The following is a 22,340-nucleotide window of genomic DNA, read 5'->3' as shown; positions in this document are numbered from 1 at the left end:
GCAATGGGTGCTTATGCAACAAGAAATGGGTGATTATGCAACAATTTTCTTATTTATTATTGTTACATTCATTCAGGCTTTCTATTTCTTCTGAAATTGGTCTCAATATGTTGTATGTTTCTAGGAATTTATCCATTTCTTATAGGTTATCCAATTGTTGGCATACAATTGTTCATAAAAGTTTCTTCTGATCCTTTTGTGTCTTAGGAATACATTTTAATGCTTCCTCTTTCATTTCTGATTTTGAGTCTTCTCTCCTCTTCCTAGTTTAGCTAAGAGTTTGTCAATTTTTTTATTTTTTCAAAAAACCCCTTAATTTTTGGAATTTTCTCTTGTTTTATTATTTTGTACTTATTCTACTCTAATTATTATTATTTATTTATTTCTGCTAACTTTGGGCTTAGTTTGTTGTTCTTTTTCTAGTTCTTTGTGGTATAAAGTAGGTTGCTTATTCGAGATCCTTAGTTTTCAATGTAGGCATTTATTGCTACAAAATTCCTTTTTAGTACTTTTGTTGAATCTCGTTAAGTTTTGGTATGTTGCATTTTTGTTTTCACTTGCTTTGAGATATAATTTAAATTCCTCTATGATTTCCTAACTGACCCAATGGTTATTTAAGAGTGTATTGTTTTTTCATCGTTGTGAATTTCCCACTTTCTTGCACTATTGATTTCTAATTTTACTCAGTTGTGATCTTAAAAGATCTTTGAAATGACTTTTATCTTTTTAATTTTGGGGGGACTTGTTTTGAGGCCTAACGTAATTTATCCTGGGTATGTTCCACGTGTGTTTGAGAAGAACATGTTGCTGAAGTATAAGAATATTCTGCTGCTGTTGAGTGGTATGTAATGTATATGTCCCTAAAGTCCAATTGGTGTACAGTGTTGTTCAAGTACTCTCTTTCCTTATGGATCTCCTACCTGGAAGTTTTATACATTAATGAAAGTGGAATATTGGCTTCTACTACTGGTATTGTATTGCTATCAATTTCTCCTTTCAGATCTATCAATATTTGCTTTGTATATTTAAGTGCTCTAATATTGAATATGTATATACTTATAATTGTTATATCTTGTTAAATTGACCCTTTAATTATTACATAATGAACTACACCTCTAGAGACAGTTTTTGACTTTGTCTATTTTGTCTGATAGGATAGCCTCCCCTGCTGTCTTTTTTTTTTTTTTCACCATTTTCAGAATATCCTTTTCCATTCCTTTACTTCCAGCCTATATGTATTTTTAAATCTAAAGTGAGTCTCTTATAGATAGCAAGTCACTGGATCATGTTTTTTGATTCATTCAGCTACTTTAAGCACTCTAATTTTGGATATTAAGCCATTTACATTAAAATAATTGCTGATTGGTGAGGACTTACTAACTGCCGTTTTGTTAATAGTTTTCTGTTTTGCTCTTGTTTTAACCCTCTCTCACATTGTTTAATCCTCTCTCTTCCATTGTTAACCGATGTTTTTGTAATGATTTACTCAAAGTTATATTTATATTATACTTAATAACTTTAATATTATATAGTATTTATAATATAAGCTGCGTTTATTATATTTATAGATAATGTGTACAACTTTATCTTATAATTATGATTATTTAGAATTGATGTTTTGAAACAAGACTTCTTTCTCTCTCCCACAATCTATTCCATATTAACTAATTTCTTAGCTTTTAACCATTCCAAATTGTTTCTCACCAACACTATTTGTGAACAGCACCATCACTACTATATTTATAAATATACAGCTTGATTATGACTCTCCCTGTTTCCTAGTTCCCATGGAATTAATTCCAATTATTAAGAATTGCATATAGGACACTCTGGTTTCATTTCCAATTTGTCTTTTTACTCCCCTCCATAAAAACTATGCTTTAACCATACTGACCTATTTTATATTTTCAAAAGTTCCATGCTCTTTTAAACTTCTGTGCCCTTGTCCATACTGTCACTTTTGAATAAAATGCCCTTCTCTGCTTTTATATTTGGTAAATCCATTGGCATTCCTTGAAGCACAAGTCAAACATGACCTTCTCAATTTTACAATTCTTATTTTCTTCTCTCCAAATCTATAGTGCCTTTAAATCTTTGATATCTAGTATGTGCTTAACAAATGTTTCTGAAATGAGTAATTAGTAAATCTACAAAAATATAAAGTGAGGTATTTAGTTTCATTGATGTTCTATATAAAAAGGCATCTTATATTATGCAATGATTTATTTGAAAAGCTGTTTGAATATACTGTATTTTGACAAATTGCAATGTATTCGAGGAGAATAAATTGAGTAATGCTAGTGTAAAACATCCTATTGTTATATGCATGCTCTTTGATATATTTTATTTGTTTATCTTGTGTATATATAGCCATAATATTGCTGAATATAGGAAAACCAACTAACCAATCAGGGATACATAACTTCAACTTGTTTCTGTTTGTAGAATTTAGAATCTCAGTTTAGCCATTTTCTATAGTGTATGATTACTATTGTTACTATTTATTTTTACCAATTTTAATTAAAATGTTCACTTATGACCACCTTATACATTTCTTTGGAAGACTGTGTCATAGCACAAGATCAAAAAGATAAAATATATTTCATGTTAGAAGAGAAGGGAAAAATAGCATTCATATAGAACTAGATGAAAAAGAAGACCAGTGAAATAATACGTTAATATTTTACTTGGAAATACATAAAAGGCTGATAAGAGAATGCTATTTAAATTAAGCACAGGGATTGGAATACTATTTATAGAGCAGTATAAAACATGCTCTCCATATGCTTTCTTCATGGACCTCTAAGACGTTAGAAGAGAAATTAGTAGGTGAAATGTATGGATAGGTAGTTCCTTTTTCAGTGAATTGAGTGGCAGGAAAACACAGTGGAAAACAAAGGCAATATCCACTGTTGCTTAAGAAAGTGAAGATTGGCCGGGCGCGGTGGCTCAAGCCTGTAATCCCAGCACTTTGGGAGGCCGAGACGGGCGGATCACGAGATCAGGAGATCGAGACCATCCTGGCTAACACGGTGAAACCCCGTCTCTACTAAAAAATACAAAAAAAAAAACTAGCCGGGCGAGGTGGCGGACGCCTGTAGTCCCAGCTACTCGGGAGGCTGAGGCAGGAGAATGGCGTGAACCCAGGAGGCAGAGCTTGCAGTGAGCTGAGATCTGGCCACTGCACTCCAGCCTGGGCGACAGAGTGAGACTCTGTCTCAAAAAAAAAAAAAAAAAAAAAAAAAAGAAAGTGAAGATTTTCCCTCTCCAAAGCTTGACAAAGATGGTGATTTTGTTGTAGCCTTGAACCTGAGACTAAATAGTATATGTTGACTAAATAATATATTTGATTGGTCTTCAAATTGGAACATTAATTTGAAAAGTTTTATCAAAATTTCATTTGTTTATAACTACATATAATTTGCTTCAATTAATAACTGTGGTTTTCTTTAAATCTGTTGACAAATATCCATGAATGGAAATGTGTTTATGTTTTAACATTTTAGAAATGCCCATTCATGTATTTTAAGTGGACATTCACTATCAAACATTATTTTCATTTACATGTAAACAAAGCATAGTAGCTTACTTATATCTTCACATACTCAACCTTTAAATCATGCCAAAGATCTTCACAGTATCCTTAAATATCATGGAGTTAGTGCCACTCACCATTTTAAATAGAACTGAAAATTAAAACCCATTGAAAAGATTCTGAAAGAGTCTTCCCAGCTTTGAAAATTATGCCTGGATCTTTAATTCTAACATATGCTTGTATTAGAAAGAAGGTAACAAAGTGAAAGAAAATACAGTTAATAACTCAATCTATTATATTCAACCAGGTAGTTTTGTGACACTAATTCATAAGAGAGTAGGGCACTTGTTAGACTACAGACTGATTAGGATTTCGGAGTTTTTCATATTCTTCAGCATAGTGTTGATATTGATCAGTGAGGAGAGGCTGGTTAGCTTCATCCATATTGCGTCTGGCACGAATCAGACAAGAAGCAGTCCCAAAAATGAACGCAACCAGTAACAAAGCGGCAACTACTGCTATGGCAATTATCTCAGGTACACTAAACTCCCGACCTATTTGGAAAGGAAGATAAAAATAAAAAGATAAATACTACAATAGTTATCACCAAAAATTGGACACCCAAAATTTAGGTAGAAATGTCTATTTTAATAGAAATCCTCATATTTAATTTATAATGGTCACATGGCCTTGAAGCCACTTCCTGATTTCTTTTAATGAGTGGACCCTATTGGGATAGTCATTGTTATTTCCATTTCATTTTGTGAAAGTGAGAGAATGATGACTCAAAGAGTTTGAGTCACTTGCCTATGTCACCTGGTTAGTAAGCAGTAAAGTTGGCTTTGGAGCCTGAGTATTTTAGAATATAAGTCTTGTACTTTTCCACTATGCCCTACTGCCTTTGTTGGGAAAAAGATTTAAACAAGAAACTTTTGGTTTTCAAAATCTCAGAAAAACACTGAAGAGTATCCCACTCCCTTTTCCTTTAAGATAGATAAATGCAGGCAATATGGTATAGTAGAAAAATTGGGGCATATTCCATGGTCCTAAGCTCAAACTCATTCTCTTCCCTTATTAGAAATGTGAATCTGTAAATAGCTAACCTATTTAAGCCTCAGCTTCCTTATTTGTAAGATGAAGATTTTCATACTCACCCCAAAGCATTGTGAGGATTAAATGAGATAGGGTACTGTACAATAAGATCAATGTCAGCTTAGTGTGGATTCTCAACAAATATCAAATTCCCTCCCTTATCCTCAAATAAAAATACAAATGAAAGTTTCTAAGTCCAAATGGAAAACATAGCTTCAGAATACCGTGATTACTCTACTTTAAAGACAACATATTTGCTTTTGGAAATTATCACAGTAAAAATACACCTTCAATACTCACTTGGCCATTGAACTTCATAAGTGTATCCCAGGTTGTCTGGAGCAGTAACAAACATTTCTGTGTTGGTGACTGGGGGCCAGAATGGCACCATGTTGTATTGTCTATTATGTCCAATAGGGGCATTTTCCAACGGAAATGTGGATATATCTAAATTATTCCAAAAACAACTTGTTAATAAACATAATAAAATTAATATTCCTATCATTATTGAGTTCTAAAGGGATCCAATATTCAAGGAGAACATGAAAAATTTTATTTTTTATACTGAATAAAGATAAGAATTTTCACTACAGCAGGATGGGAAATTACATAAAACAGAAAATGCTTTGAATAGAGTACCAATATACCACTTAATAAAAAAAGAGAGTTTAAAAGCAGGGGAGTTTTAGTATTTCATCATCTATGATGATGTTGAATAGTTTTTAAAAAGTACATAAAGCAATTTGAATAAGTCATTAAATGTGTTTTTCAAAGCCAAAGAAAACATAAACCTGTAATTTGCTGTGGCATCAGCTGTAATTTAAAATTTGAGATATGGCATATCTATTAGAGGTTGTGCTTGTTTATGAATATTTCTGCTCAATATTTTTTATTTTGTCTGTTTACTTTTAGAGAAATCAATATTAGCTTTATTCCTAGGGCTTTACTCTGTTAGCAAAAAAATGCTTAAAATTTTGAATCAAGGTCCTGGAATCCTATTCACTTCCTGATACCTCATGGATATAAACTATGGCTATTTGTTTTATTAATGAGTTTCTATCATCAGGAATAAAAAGAATGAAATTTTTTGTGGCAAAAGATGTTTCTCTTTTTTTTATTCTATATTTATGTTGGTACAATTAAACACCAAATAGAATGCCACACAAACACACACAAATAAAAGAGTTAGAAGTGGGATTGGGCAGACACCAATGGAACATAAGTCAGTATTAAGAGGCACGGCCTTTAAGAGGTTGGCTGAATTATGAGAATTCAGCCCTAACGAATAGATTCATCCATTCATGGATTCATGAGTTAATGGGTTATCATGGAAGAAGAACTGGTAACTTTATTAAGGGAGGGGGAGACACTTAAGCTAAGATACTCAGCCTCTGGACCATGTGACACCCTGTGCTGACTCAGGGACTCTGCAGAAAGTCCCCACCAGTAAGGCTTTCACAGATGTGGCCCCTCAACTTTGGATTTCTCAGGCTTCATAACTATAATAAATAAACTCAGTTTCTTAATTAATTACTTGGTTTCAGGTATTCTGTTATAAGCAACAGAAAACAAACTAAGACAGCTATCTAAGTATTAGATTTTCTCTTTGCTGTAGATATAATACCTTGACAGGTACAGTGATTCCGTGAATCACAGAAGGGTGTTTCAGCATCTGGATTGAAGAAAAATTTCCCATAGAAATGCCAAGTAGTGTTGATATTTTTGTGACTTTAAATTTACTATGTATTAAAGCTAATTAAATATTTATCTGTTAAAATCCACTGAGTACCTACTAATGCCAGATGCTGGTCTAGGCACTTAGGCTGTGGCATTGAAAAAAAGAGACAATATTTCTACTTTCAAATAATTCACATTCTAATGTGTTATAAATTCGTTGCTTATTAACATTAGGTATTAAGATAATTTAGAAAACTTTTTAATTCCCCATTTTAGTTTTCTGCTTAACCCTGATTTGACCAGCCTCAATCCAGTTCAGCTTCAGCTGTGTGGTAAAGATTTGTCCATTAAAATGAGGGGAGAAATAATAGTAAAAATAACAATAGCAATTGGATTGTCCTGTAATTTCCCTATGCAAGATCCTCCATGGCCCCCTATGTCTCTTAGAGTTAATCCCAGTATCCTTCAGGCTCTGCCTCCTGTGATCCCTTTGACCTTACTATCTCTCACCATTCTCTCCCCAGACTCCACTCTATTCCAGCCACAGTTGTCTCCCTGTTCCTTTGTCTTAGGACATTCTTCTTCCATACATCTACACAGTACTTCCTTTCCCATTTCCTGATTTTATTTGTCTATAGAGACTTCTACCATCTAATATGCTGTATTTACATATGGTTATTGTCAATTTTATCAATAGGAAGAAAAGTTTCAGGAAGAAAATTTGTTGGTGAATTTTTGTATACTATCATATTTCTGGTACCTTGAATACTGACCAGGAAATAGTAGATTTGAAAATAATATATGTGAAAAGATTTAAGTGTATGTGTGATTACTTCATTTCTCTCGCAGCTCAAAAAGTAAAGTAGTGATTACTCCTGGAAATGTATAAACTGCTTCTTCTGAAAATACACTGAACTTCTGGGCTGCTATATTTAAAACTTACCTCATATAATTCTCAGTCAAAATAAAAGAGAAAGAATTGAATTGAATGTGTACATAGATCAGAAATATTAGTAAATAGAAATTAACATGGTAGTAACTAGAGTTTGGATGCTCTCAATTATACTATTGCATGTCTAACAAGAGGAATCTGTAGTGGACATTACTACTTGAATGACTCCACTTTTCTTTATCTGTAAAGTGTAATTTTTTTTCCATTCCTAGCCTAATAATTCTATTATTCTGCACTTTGTAAAGAGCTTTCTATATTTGTAAAAACCTTTCAATCATTTTGAAAAAGAATTCCATCCCTCCACTCCTAGACTTATTTTAAACAAGACTTCTGCTTTATAGAGAGTTTATAAAATTTTTTAATCTTTCTAATTTTTCTTTCTCTTCTTTACAGTTGTTTTATGACACTGCTTTCTAAAAGGTATTTGCAGGTATAAGGAATATTTAAGAAGGAGGCTAATTGTTTCAGCTTAGCTTTCATGCAATTCGGAGTGTTTACATTGACCTATCCTATAATTTTATGGCCACATTTTATCAGAAGTGTGCTGCAGGATAGTTTCCTATTTTTTATTTATGGTACATCTCTTCCCACTACAATTCAAGTTATTGAGAAACCTTATGCTGTATATATTGCAAACAAAGAAAATGTCAGAAAAAAATGTTCAAAAGGTGTTTTTCTGGTTCATCAGTGACCTTTAGGTTAAAATCTGGAAAACCTTTAACAACTTGCTATGAATGTGAAATAATTATATTTTCAGCCAAGATACACAAGGCAAAGGAATATCTTTCCTTTCTTTCATAGGTGAAAGAAAACTCCACTTAAGAGATTTGCCAGGTTACTGAATAGTCTCCGTTTCCTCTGAAAAGCTTACTAACACCCAAGGCATTGTGAATAACTGAATAAATACAACTTGAACATTGCCATATGGTTCCCAGAAGTGCATGTTTAACAAAAGTTGGTTTTGTTAATTCCTAAACCTATTAATTTGAGTTTACTCATTACTGTAATAAAAGGAATCTAGTTAAGCAAACATAAAGTGGTCATCATGACTATAAAACAAAGAGGAGGATGTTGTTTTTGTAGTATGTAAAATGAACACTTTGGAAAGATTTGTTAAAGGTGTATGGCTAAAATATTTGCCCTCATATTGTATTTCAAAAATCACTCATTTATTGTTTCACTTTTAAAAAAAGCTGACAGTGTAAATTATAGATAATTAATTATGGTTGTCATTATATATATAAATACACATGAAAAATGAGATGAAACTCCAATAACTGAATTCATAACTGATTGAAAACTGAACTAATATTTATGTGTAGGTTGTTTCCCTTCCCTCCTCTCCTCTCCCCTCCCCTCCCCTCCCCTCCACTTCCCCTCCCCTCTTCTTTCTTTTCTTTTCAGATGAAGTGTGTCTCTGTCAGCCAGGCTGGAGTGCAGTGGTGTGATCTTGGCTAACTGCAACCTCTACCTCCTGGGGTCAAGTGATTCTCCTGCCTCAGCCTCTCCAGTAGCTGGGATTACAGGTGCCCACCACCATGCCTGGCTAATTTTTCTGTTTTTAGTAGATACAGGGTTTCACTATGTTGACCAGGCTGGTCTCAAACTCTTGGGCTCAAGTGATCCCCCTGCCTCGGCCTCCCAATGTGCTGGGATTACAGGCTTATGTGTAAGTTGTTTCTTGAATAATTTTTGATGGAACAAACTATTTTCATCAATTAATGGTCCTAATTAGGTTGAATTAGAGGACTTTACTGCACACATATACACATAGAAATGTAAGCATGCCTAATGGATACATAAATCAATAGGTAGTTAAGCTACAATATCATGTTCATGTGTGTGATGAACTAAAGGCACAGAAGCCAAAATTGAGAATGCTTTCAACATATGAAAATTTGCGATGTTTTAACCAGTGGAAGCACTTTTATTGTTTGAAAAATAATGCTAGGCTCTCAGCTGTATAGGAAAGCAGAGAAAGAGGCATTTTAAATAATATTTTAAAGAATGCATTGAAATGAACTTAAAAGAGATTTCCTATAGTGTGATATAAAAGCCAACGTTAACTTTTCAAGTGGAACAAAATTTCTATTTGTGAGAGGCCATTAAGCAATAAAAATAAGAACTGTGGATTATGGATATACAATTTTAGTCTTTTGGGATATCAAAGAAGAGCTCTATAAGGTTTTCTTCATTTATATTTAAAAGTAATTAGAATTTATGTGGAAGAAGAGGGTGAGAAAAATTTGTAAAACATAGTAGCATTTTTTTCATAGCAAAAATTAGGAGAGATGATTTGGTTAGTCCTAGCAAATGGTTAAAAATATCATCCTATCATAATTATTTAGAGAGACTTCTTGCCTGCATTTTCAAAGTAGAATTGAATGTCTGGAAGTGACTTGATATTACAGCTATGTTATCCTTATTTTGAATGTGTTTTTATGTACTGAGTGCCCAGCTTAAACTGATAACTATGCCATCTAAACAGTCCGCTCGGCTGACCATGCAAAACGCATATGAAAATGTCTCACCAGCATTGTATCTCCTCAACCATTCATCAAACACTGCATCCGTGAAAGTGTGCAGGAGGACAAAAATAGGATCATTCGGAGACAAATGGGTTTGTCCCCCTGTTCCATTCAGGAATAGATGAGCCAAATTGTGAAGGCTTCGAACAGCAGGGTCATACTTTCCTGTGGGATCACTGTAACCTAGACACATAATAAGGAGGAGAATTGTAAAACTATTGCACATATTTTACTTTTCCAGTTAATAGTAATGATTATATTGGGAAACAATTTTTCCAAGGCTTGTCAGGCCAGTTTTTGCCTTAATATAATAGCACTGCCTCTCTGTACCTATGGTTGATGATATTTGTTTGCTATACTCAGAGCTAAGTTGGTTTTATGCTAGTGGCATGACATTCTAAATGTAGCCTCCAGGTTAAAAATAATGACCTGCAAAGGTTTCCAGTCAAAATATATAGACACTCTATTTGACAAGGCAGACATTGTTCTACATGGGAATAAAGATAGTGAAAAACCCTCCAGTTTCTACTAAAACCTGCTGACACAATTTGGAGAAGAATGCTCCGATTGTTTTGGAAGTTGCCAGATGTTACTTCAGCCTCCTACCTTACCTTTGAATGACTGTCAGCATGTTTATTTTTGGAAAACTACTTTATTTTTTATGGGGAAGCTACAATTTCTCAGGGCTTTCTTACCATCTTTGGGCTAGTTTTAAACACTGAGAAAACCTACTGTCAAAACATTTATACAGCTTTTGATAAATATCTCAATTCCATATATATATACACACACACACATATATATACATATGTACATATACACATATATCTATTCCATATATAAGGGAGAAAACAAGGATAGGTATAGGACAGGTCATAAATAAAAATGGAGGGTCTATGATGTAGGATGTCTAATTGGCTTGAAGGACCAGAGGTTTGAGATCAGGGAATGGTTGCGTATTATAAAATGAAATCAGACTTTAAAATACGTTAACCAGTTCTCTCTTCATCTAAGATGAATTGTATAGTTGTAGCCACTTATTTAGTCACCTATGCATTTTTTCAAGCATCCATTCCATTATTATTTGACTCAAAAACATTTAAAGATTGCCTGTGATATATATGGAATGTGGCTTGACACTAGTCTTTTTATACGTTTTGTCAGGAAATAAGTATAATTGTCTTCTGATTGGGCATTAAGAAGACACAATCTGCACATTTTAAAAAAAATCAGTGCTGATGGCCTTAGTTTACAGATTAGCCAAAATGTAGTGATTTTTTATTGAATCATATTCAAATCAGTGCATTTGGGTAGTTATTAAAATAATCAAAAATAGGTTAAAATGGCATATAATTTTGAGACTAAAAGGTGAGAGAATTAAAAATAATTATTAGATTTATATACCAAGTATCTCTGATCATACGACAGAGATATCTATTTGCATTTTTTGGGGAGATGGGATGCATTAGACATGGACAATGCTATATTGAAGGTAAAATTTAACAATAACAAGTTTATAATAAGATAAAAGTAATTATATTCTTTTGAAGACTTTATATATATATATCAAGCATCATTTGGAGGTATCAAAATTTATTATATAAAGACAGTGGATTTTGAAAACTTTAATTTGAACCTATGCTCTGTTAGTAACTAGCTGAATATCTTGTGATAATAATTTTACCTCTTTATACCTCACTTTCCTCAGCTTTAAAGTACTTTGTGTGAAATAAGGAAAACCAAGTTAAGCATCAGTAGATGCTAATTCGAATTTGTATAGACTTTTGAAAAAAGTTACAGGTTAATACTGACCTAAATAACACATATGTGCAAGCAAGGCTTTACTCAGTGTCAACTAATTGTTTGGAATGATTTTATTATTTCTCTCATTTTAAAAAAAAGTAAACTAATTTAATACACTGTCAACATCTTGAATATTGTTTGCCAATGCTAGACCTTGATATAGTTACACATATTGGCCAACTAGCTACCAGAAATTTGAATTTAAATAGTTTTTGGGTGTTTAAGAAATTGGAGCATAATCTCCAAGGTCTTCTCCCATAATGAAAAGAGCTTCATGGTTGGACTCTTATCCTTAAGAAAGTTTCTTTTTCGAGCAGGTGTATCATAATAGACAGCCTCATTCACATAAACGCACAGGATTAATATACTATTCAAAGCCTTCTCGAAGAAACTTGCTTTTGAATAATTCAGTTTACTCTGATAACTAGATCTTTTCAAAGTACTGATTTCATTTACTTGCCTTCCACTGTGTTTCTGAAACTGTTTGTAGAGTTGGAATAAAAAGGAGGTGTGTCAAATAAACCAACTTCCAAGCACTGAGCGACATCCTGTGGTTCAGGAAGACGTTGCACCATTGGTCTGGCCACATTTCCAGCTGGATTTCTCCTAATTGGCCCGCTCTCAGTACCTGCAGAAAAAAATGGGATGTGCAAACATTTACACAATGTTTGGATGTCTTACTGTTGCTCTTTAAAACTTTATACATAGCATGAATATGAAATATAGGTTTTCCTTGGTAGAAAACAAAATTTAAAAATGCATACTTGGTAGCATTAAAGTGAGAAAATCTAAGTTATCATGTCCCATTTCTTTGAATCAAGTAGATATGTGATACATAAAAGTATCTGAAGGAAAAAAAACAATCACACTAACAGATACAGTCCTTGACATTGCTAAGTCAATATATGCTTCTTTCACAAGAATGTATTAAAATGAAAATTCCATGGAAAATTGAATTTTGCCAAAATAATCTCATAAACCTAAGTTCTACACTAAAATCTATATGTCACACATATGTGATATTTTGTATGCAAATGCTGCCTATTTAAACCTTCAGAGAAATAAGAAAAAAAAAAACCTTATATTTCTTTGGAAAGTGATACATATTTCAGCCAACACACATTTTTCAACTTTTTCAGCAATTAATGTGAGAAATAATGAAACTTTGTGAATGGCAGTAACAAACAGACAAAGAACTGTGATACTAGGGATAGAGAATATGATAGGAGCCTTAAAAAAGAGAGATGGGGGGAGGGAGTGGGGAAAGAGAGAGAGAGAGATCCTGCCCATTCAGATTTCCAGAAAAGCTTTATAAAGAAAGATTTACAAAGAGCCCCATAGGATTAAGAAAAGTTTTCACAGGTGAAATAAAAGAAATTTTACAAGACAAACATTTTAGGTAGAGGAAATGGCAAGAGATGATACATGTTCTTCTGTCTATAACAAAATTCCCTATCTATAACAAAAAACGTGTGTATCCCACAGACTTGGCACAGTACCTGGCATTTAATAGGTGTTGAAGAGTTGTTTGGTGCCTGTCATTATATGGAAAAGATCATGTTAGCTGTAAAAAAAATAAAAAGGTGGGGGGGGCCTGTTTGGGAAATAGTTTGCCTGAAGTATGTGCCAGGAGAGTAGTGGACTGTAGGAAAGAAAAGAAGCTAGACCAGAGCTATATTGTGAAAAAAAAAAATCAAGTAATAAGATGAGAAAGTTATGTGTAATTTATTAGGAAGTGGAGAGAAGTCAAAACCTTACATGGGTGGGAGGGAGGTGATTGGTTAGGAGAACTTTGCATTATTCTGTCCCAGTGGTCTCCAGAAAGGAATTTATGTGCCATAGAGGGACAGCAAAATAATCCACTAATCTGGGGAGCGATAATATTACAATTTCAACTCCTATTCCTTTTCTTTCATTCAGAAAGCTTCCCATGTTCTATGCTTTATAATTAACATAATAATCAGAACCTGTTAAGTTAGCATAATAAAATTTATATAATATGTAACTAAAACATATGCCTCAGTTGGGATTGGAAACTATTGAGTGTACATTATCACCAAAAACTTTCACCATCGCTAGCTAAACTATCAATTCAAGCTGATGTTTTGGGAATTGCTGCTCAGGAAGCTATCAATAAATCCCAAGAAACAAATATTAATTACTTAAGTTTCAAAACATTACATTCTGATTTGCCCTCACAGAGTTCCATAGTAGAAAATGCTGATAGTAAAGAAACTAGTTTAAATAAAAAATAAACCATTTTTTAATTCCAGTGATTCTTAAATTTGTTTGCATATGGACAACCTCTGCCATTGCACCTAACATCCTATGGACCACAGTCCTGTGCAATTTCCACATAAAAATAAATGGAAAGTTGCATATGTCTGAAGAAGAAAATACATTTGAGAAGTATTGTGAATAAAGAACAGTGTTTTTCTATGTTGATTCAAGGATGGTATTTTGGTGGCTGGAAGAACGTTAGCTGCAATAAAATAATTAACTATTTTCAATCTACCAAGTTTGGTTCATTAATTTTGAATATTGGAGAAATACTATGCAACAAGCTTGTGAAGACAGGGGTATGGAATAATTAAGGAAGGTTTTATCTAAAGTTGGAAACATGTGGGTCTCCAGTAAAAGATGATGAATGGAACTACAGAAATGGACAAGATCATTAAAGAAGAAAGGTTATAGAAGAGAGTATTGTTATGAAGACTAAATAGGATATTATATCAATGCATTTCATACCACATCAGATACACAATATATGTTCGACACAATGATAATTTTTCCCTTTCCTTTGCCTTATAAATAAAATGTCTGCTGTTTCTCTCTTGCAGTGAGACAAGGGATAACCTTAAAAATTTTTTTAACCTAAAATATATATTCTTCAGTTTGTCATGAGACTATGTGTCTGAGTTAGGAGACTTGTTATATTAATTGATAACACAAATTATGATGAAAAGAAAATCTCTCCTTCTTTCTTCCCCCTTCTGTGCTATGATTGTATTTACTCATTTAAACTGTGTTTTATTTTGTTATCCAATCATCAGGGTGATTGGGAAATGTCTAGAAAACTCTCAGGCAGGCCGGGCGCGGTGGCTCACGCCTGTAATCCCAGCACTTTGGGAGGCCGAGGCGGGAGGATCACAAGGTCAGGAGATCGAGACCACGGTGAAAATCCGTCTCTACTAAAAATACAAAAAATTAGGCGGGCGCGGTGGCGGGCGCCGTCCCAGCTACTCGGGAGGCTGAGGCAGGAGAATGGCGTGAACCCAGGAGGCGGAGCTTGCAGTGAGCCGAGATCGCGCCGCTGCACTCCAGCCTGGGGGACAGAGCGAGACTCCGTCTCAAGAAAAAAAAAAAAAAAAAAGAGAACTCTCAGGCCAAAATACAATGGCCTGGTCAGATAAAGAATAAATGCTTTGGTATCTGCAGACATCCTGATCCTGAATTTCATTTCTCTGCCACAAGGTGGGACCATGTATTCAGCATACCAAATACAAATTTATTCTAAGTTTTAAACTTCTACAGAGAAAATGTTCATATATTATCACTTCTCTTATTCCTATACACTGCTAAATAGTCTACTGGTGAAAATATGTATCTAATTCTTCTTGATTTATTTAGAGTATTCCTTATTTAAGTTCATAAAATAATTTAATGTTTGATGAATACAATATGTAGAATAAATATGCTGTGACTATAATAATAAAACAACTTCACATAACTCTTATTTTTATACGGAACAACAATCAAGAGAGCCATACATGCCTGAAAACAAAAAATAAGATGAGGTAGGGGGTGTCTAATAATTAAACCTTGTGTTACTAGCACAGGCACAAATAATAATATGATCCAAGGAAGAGAAGGGAAAGCTCAGGAAGAGATCTACATGGGGCAGAAATTTGACCTGTGACAGAGGTGGCATTCAGATCACTGGAGAAAGGTGCTGGGACAATTGGTTAGGCATTCTCTTATTTTGTTCACTTCGGAAGAGCTGGAAAGAAGCTAGGGGGCAGACATCAGCACCATATCCTCCTTTTCTAAAAACTATCTCCCACATCACCTTTTGTTTTCTAACTTTATAACTGCAAGCATACATTTGGTTTGTTTATTTTCTTTTTTTTCTTCCCAGGGCATTTCCAACTTTTTGCCTATTTTTCACATTTTCTTAGGAAACATTTTCTGTGAAATTCCAACACGAGACACATGACTACTAAGTAGTGCCAAGAAAACTAAGAGGATTAGTGTATACAACTAGACATTTCCAAAATAAGAAAGTTAGAAAGACATTGACCAAATTACTCAAGAAAGGCAGTGCAAAAATGTGTAGGCACTTTCTGTTTCCCCTGCAGCAACTTATACACTGCCTTAAACATTCTAGGGGCTTAATGAATGCCTGGTACATTGTTTGTCTATAATAAAAGTAGATTTTAGTCTGAATTCTCTAGTAGAATGAAGGGCCTTCCAGGCAACATTTTTAATCTCTTTATCTAAAAAGAAATTCTGACTCCAAGCTATCATTTGCAACTTACTGTTACAAAGTGTTCCCAGGGTATCATAATCTTCCAAGGAGTCACAGACCACTCGCCATTGAGAAAAGACAGAGTTTGGGCTTATTAGAGTGGAATCAAAGTTGCTTCTGGATCCCATCAAGTCATCCGTGCAGATATCACAGACATTTTTCCCCGTCGCAAAATTCCAGTAAGGAAGGGAGAAAGAAGGCTCTTGCAACATTTCCTAGATCACAGAAACCACATTAATATTCTCTGCTTCTGTTTACAATTCTTCCTTTCTGTTTGGTCTACTCTCTGACAGCCTATTTCTATTAGCTCTCTTCAGACAATAAGGTACTGGTTAGTATATCAGTGGTGTCTGAGGGGCCCAGAGGAGTTAAAACCTTATTTAACAAAGCTGCTAATTTATTGCAAGGTGTCATTTAGGCATTAGAGGGAATGAAACTCAACTTATTATGCAGACATTTCTGAAAATGATTTAGAGGGATAAGGGATCTTCTTTTTCTTTTTTAGGCAGGTAATTACATTTATATTGGTTATATAAAAAATTATCAATAACAACATCCACTTATTGGCATTTCCACCTTCTTCCATTTTCCTAGCTTTAATTCAAGCATCATTAACTGTTAGTCTGGAGCCAGATCCAGCCTTAAAATACGTTTTGTGGTGTGCTAATTTCTGTTTTGCTTCTGTTTTTAAATTTAATTTGAATGACTAGGCATTTAGATTCTGGTTTGGCCATGGACTCTTTCACACTGAGCATAGAAGGTGTTTTATTTAGGGAACGCTGCCTTAAAATCCAAACTTTTAAGACTCAGGCTTCTGCCTAAATCTTATACTGATAAAAATGCTAAACAGAAGCTGGAGTAAATCTTTCTGCCCATTGTTTTTTAGATCAGTGACCTAGTTTTCATTCAGAGCTGATCTCACATTTTTAAAAATGCTGGCCTCAAGATCACATGCTTATTTCATTCGTGCTTTAAACCATACATTTCCTTGTTATTTCTCATTTCTTTCGGGCCTTGAGTAGTTCCATTTATGGTATGGGATTTAAATGTAGGGATCGCAATTGTTTTATCTTATCTCTCAAGCACTCAGTATATTTCTACTTTTTCACTTTAAATCTCTTCCTAGGAAGCATTTTCTTATCCTTGGGTGTTTTAGAGAGCCAGAAGCTTTCCAAGTTATCCCCAGTTATTGGTCTCCAGGGGTTGGTAGTCCTCCTTTAGAAGCCATGATTGTGGTTCACAAAAATTAGTGACAGCTTCCACGGGATCATTAAGAATTCGTTTGTGGTTCAGCAACTGACATTTGGGAGCCAGAGCATATTCATGTGGCATTTCAACCATGAATTACATTTAAATTGTAATTTGTTGGATCCCTTGTGCTGTTGGGTTTTTAAAATGTAAGTCATAGAGGTTGAAGTTTACACAGACAAAAGTGAAGCTTTCAGATACTTTCCACTTGCCCTTTCATTTTGCTGTGCCCATGAGAAAATGACTTGAAGGCATGAAGATCTGTAGTCAATTACAAATGACAGATTTATCTACTTATAATCTACTAAATGTCTTACTTGCAATCAGAGCTATAAAATATGATGTTCAAAGTATCAGATGAATTCATTTAATCACTCTCAAACTGCAAATGGATAGTGCACTTTCAAACGAATATTTTATCCTGTATTTTAGTGTATTAATTATCTCTCTTCTAACCATTTACTTTTTCTCAGAATAATGCTGGCACAGCATTCTGCAAATTAATAAATGAATCTAAATACCTTTCCTGTCTTCAGATAGTTTTAGCTTAATTTTTATACTTTAACTTGAAAGGGGAGATTCGTTGCTGTTATTTCACATAGAAAAAACAGGTTTACTTTGTGGATTTCCTAGTTGATATGTAACAACTTAAAATTTTATTTTAAAATTTCAATATTTTTCTCAAGAAACAGAGAAGTTGGTAAACGAAATAAGAGTAAAGAATCTATGTAACTAGATGCTTTAATATGTTTGAAACTTGTCTGCTTAGAAAATAAGCATGAAATAACTGCTTGAGTTCAGGTTCACTTTGTGCCAAATAAAAAGCCAATGTCTTTTCACTAAAAATATTGCCTGACTGACAAAATTATTTTGGTATTTTTTTAACTTTTTTTCAAATTTTATATATTTTAGGTGTACAACATGGTGCTCTGATATAAATATACATAGTAAAGTGATTACTATAGTCAAGCAAATTAACATATCTGTCCTCTTACATAGTGATGTGATATTTTAATAGGTTTCTTCTGTAAGACTCAAAGGGTAGGGAACATGGAAAAATATAGTTCAATGGAAATATGAGAGTCTAAATGGAAAGGAATTATTTTTTCATTATTTAAACCCTGTACCACATTGGAAGGAATCATCGCTGGAATGATGAGATATGCATTTGGGACTGGAAAGATTGAGAAGTCTCTAACTCACGTTATTTGACCAGGAGGAGGAATCTGCTTATATTTATTAGAGAAGGAAGACACGCAAATGAGATTCTTCTGTTTCAAGTTTTATGAAAATCACGTTTTCAATTAAACTGCAAAGTATTTTTAAACTTTTAATTCATTCCTGCAAATGTCTCATTTTGCTTATTATTGATATTACTTTATTTTCACTTCACTAAGATAAAGATTAATTAATAAGTAACCAAAACAAGGAGAAAACGAAATTTCAAAGACAGGTTAGTAACACAAAATTGCTCTTTCATCAAAAGTTCTGATGCTTCTGAAAACTAGTGAATTAAAATGTTTTACAAACAAGGCAACGTGTCTGTAAAGAGTCTGAAAACTGAAATGCTTCTTACATACCTGCATGTCTTTCTCCAGACGCAGGAGGTGGTACCTGTGCCATGTGAGAAAAGCTGGTCCTTCATGAGAGAAATCCACTTCACCAAAGCTTTCCTGCCCTGACCCAAGGAAAGTCTTCTTGACTGAGTAATAGTGTGTCCAAACAAAGTAGTTATAAATGGAAATGTTCTCAAATTGTGGTGTGTTGCCATCTGGCCCCAATATTTCTTCTGATCTCCTGGTGGCAATGACAAATAAAGGGTGAGTTGTGCGCTTTGCCATATCCAGGGCCCGGACAAAGTGGTTCTTTTCTTCTTTACTTAAGTCCAGAAGATTTCTCCTGACTTTAGGGATACAAAATTCAAGCATGAAAACATCTGCCTTGAGGGGATGGGTAGAGAAAGAGCATAATCATCTTGTAACACACCACGACCCATTTATCCATCTGTTCAAATGTGTTTTAAATTATTTTATACTTTTAAAAATATCCTTAACTAAAACCCTTTCTTCAAACCTGCTTTCTCTCTCTTTCTTCCCTTTTTTCTCTCTCTCTCTTTTTCCTCTCTCCAATTTACTGCATGACTTCTACTACCTTTCTTTAATCTTAACTATGGATTTGATGTTTCTGTGACCTTGTCATGTTGATTTCTGCCCACTATTGGCATTTTTGTTGGAATATTTTATCTTTTTAACATCATAAATCTTCCAAAATTAGGTGGTATAACATAGTAGTTAACACCAGAAAATTATTCTATGACTTTGGGCACATTTTTCCAAGCCTCAGTTTTTTTTTTAAATCATTAAAATGTGGATAAAAATAATACCTACTTTATAGAATTGAAAGTTCAAAGAGCACACACATAAAAAGCAATTAGCCCAAGGCCTAACTCATAGTAAAGACTCAATACATGTTCTGTTAAACCTTTAGTCTCCTATCTCACACACAGAACAAATCAAATATTGTTAGCTGTTACTGTTTAATGCTTTGTTATTTAATAGTATTTAGTCTGCAGGCCAAACTCTTCATCTCAAATACCTGAATTTGATTATCATGGTGGGAAACTTCTTTAAGGGTCAGCAGGGGTAGCTGCAGAACTAAAATATAAGGGCTAGATAGTTCTCAGCTGAGTTTCAAGTTTAGTAAGGATCAGTTGTGTGGGTTTGAACTTTCCGAACCTCATCTATGCCAATTAACATGTTTACCTGAAGGAGTTACTGAATTGACTAGTCATAATACCTAACACAGTTCCTAGGATATGGTGGTCGCTCAACAATGTTTCAGGAGACAATATTGGTCAGAAGTTCTGAGCTTCAACTCCAACCCTTTATATTAAAGGAGTTTCTTAACCCTTCTAAGCCTCAGTTTCCTCAACTATGAAAAGAGAGGGTTGAGCTATATGATTTCCAGGTATTCCTCCAGCTCAAATGATTTAAGATTTTATTAAGAGCCTTGAGTCTCATGCAGGACTTGTGAATTCATTCATATCTCCACTTACCTATGAGAACCCTCTGGTCACAGGCAGCTCCTCTCCAGCCAGGACGGCACGTCCCACAGTTGTGTCCTGAGAAATTGCCATTGCAGTGACATGTCCTATTGAAGAAGCGCAAAGGCCAGACCTCCCGATCATCTCTGCCATCATGGGGATACTGAGGGCTGTGGGGCCGGGAATCTGCAGTCACTGCCTCACATCTGCCTCTCCCTGATGATGAACCACAGCGGTCTGTCCCAGGCCCAGACATGGGGGACAGGTCTGGGCAACACATACCACTTCTCAAAGCCTCAACAGTGGCACACTCTCTTGGGAATTGAGCCCAGGCCTGCTGAAAAAGCAGCAGGGGGAAGAAGATATAGCCCAGAGAGAGGAGTTTAGGAGCACTCATTCTGCTTGAAGTAAGAGTGCAAAACAAAGATCTGTTTCGCAGCCCTTTGTGTAGAGAAGACTGAAGCAAGTAGATGAAAATTCAGCTGAAAAAGAGTAAGTAAAATGAGATTATGCAAGTTTTTCTTGGTACTTAAAATGGTATGAACCCTTCCCAAACCACCTTCAAAATGGAATCCATATGGAAAATGACATTTCACGCAAATAATAAAAATAGTAATTTACCTTTAAAATTTGACATGTATAACACCCACATGTGTGATACCCACATAATTAAATTACCTGTCTTTGTCGTTTTCTTTTCTTATATATATACTAGATATCAGTTATCAAAAGCATAAATTAGCAGGTCACCATCATTAATTACATTTATTTTAACCTTGGAGCTGAAGGAATAATTGGGAACAGATTTCCAGCAAGTTAATTTCTGTGATTTAAAGTCCCTTATACTAATGGAATTTTGTCAGGAGTCCACCCACTGCCCATAGGACTTCTTTCCAGTACCTTAAAATCCTGAAGGATGTCTCTGATGAACTTCTCTTAGAATTGAATGTTTTATATCTGCTTGAGTTTTTTGTCCTCTCACGTCAGAACTGTTAATTGCATGTGGATTACTGCCTGATAATTAATCCCAAAGCTGCTCACCCAAACTAGGAGGGGCTGGTCTTTTTTTCCACCCTTTACTAATCCTTTTCACTTCAGTGAATGTTTCTGCCCTTTAAGGACTTGATCAGCACATGATTCCCTTCTCACTGATTTCCTTGTGATGCTTACAGTTTTAAGTAAAGGCCAGAAGAACTAATTTGGAATACAAGTCAGAGAAACTAGTGAGATTTGTTTGCATTGCAGAGACTTTGTTTTTTCCTTTCATAGTGTATCTTTAGAGGCTGAAACAAGATTAATTACCTTTTCCTAATGATACAAAGGCCAGGCTAGTGTTTGTACCTGATAGTAGCTTTTGGTTGTTTTCTGTCTTGAAGACAGATGCTGCTGTTCTTACAATTTCTAGAGAGAATAATTGTAGTGGAAAAGGCATCAGGTACAGTTACACCACAGCACACGACATTGGCCCTCATGGTGCCTGTGGGTTTTGACAGAGTTGGGAACTTCAACTCCCTTACCTTCACTGGGGCTGGTGTCCATCTCTGTGGCAAAACATTACAGGGTCGCTGCTACTTCTATTGTTTAGAAGTTGCCTACTCAATGTCTTCTAGTTTCCTACTTTCTCTTCAAATAGTCTTAAGCCAATGACACTAAGGGTAATAGATTCATGTATTTCAAGAGGAATGTTCTCCTGAAGTTGAAAACTCATGTATATGAATTCAATCTTCAACTGTAAGCTTTAGTTTGGAATACATAATTACTGTGCAAAGTTTGTCAGAATTCAGGATCAGGATTAGCTGTCATCAGCCATAAAATTGTCCAGAAAACTATCTAAAATAATTGAATGTATGGTTACAAACAAAAAGAACAACAAAGACAAATGGCACTAGGGGTAATAGATTCATATATTTCCAGAGGAATGTTCTTCTGGAGTT

At 34.5% G+C, this 22,340-nt stretch overlaps 1 protein-coding gene across 1 annotated transcript; it reads right to left on the bottom strand.

The window, feature by feature from the left end:
* Window positions 1-3,733: 3,733 nt before the first annotated feature.
* On the bottom strand, window positions 3,734-21,410 carry TYRP1 (tyrosinase related protein 1). The gene is made up of 8 exons (XM_033237356.1): window positions 21,307-21,410; window positions 20,419-20,888; window positions 18,944-19,266; window positions 16,126-16,330; window positions 12,048-12,215; window positions 9,788-9,967; window positions 4,928-5,074; window positions 3,734-4,089 (listed from the first exon to the last, which is right to left on the bottom strand). Exons 2-8 carry the CDS (start codon window positions 20,801-20,803, stop codon window positions 3,884-3,886), a joined length of 1,614 nt encoding a protein of 537 aa, XP_033093247.1. The 5' UTR covers window positions 20,804-20,888; window positions 21,307-21,410; the 3' UTR covers window positions 3,734-3,883.
* Between the last annotated feature and the right edge of the window lie 930 nt (window positions 21,411-22,340).

This window comes from Trachypithecus francoisi, unplaced genomic scaffold (assembly GCF_009764315.1).
Source record: "Trachypithecus francoisi isolate TF-2019V2 unplaced genomic scaffold, Tfra_2.0 Lachesis_group16, whole genome shotgun sequence".
NCBI classification, from domain to species: domain Eukaryota; kingdom Metazoa; phylum Chordata; class Mammalia; order Primates; family Cercopithecidae; genus Trachypithecus; species Trachypithecus francoisi.
Note: the sequence above shows the minus strand (reverse complement) of the source record. Positions and strands in the feature narration are given on the sequence as shown.

Bases quoted from the DNA above. Each gene is read 5' to 3' on its own strand.
- TYRP1 (XM_033237356.1), bottom strand. From the start codon at position 20,803: ATGAGTGCTCCTAAACTCCTCTCTCTGGGCTATATCTTCTTCCCCCTG. The intron at 16,331-18,943 runs GTATGTAAGAAG...TCTGTGATCTAG, and splicing joins GTCTGGAGAAAGACATGCAG to GAAATGTTGCAAGAGCCTTC. The intron at 5,075-9,787 runs GTGAGACATTTT...GGAATAATTTAG, and splicing joins GTTGAGGAGATACAATGCTG to ATATATCCACATTTCCGTTG.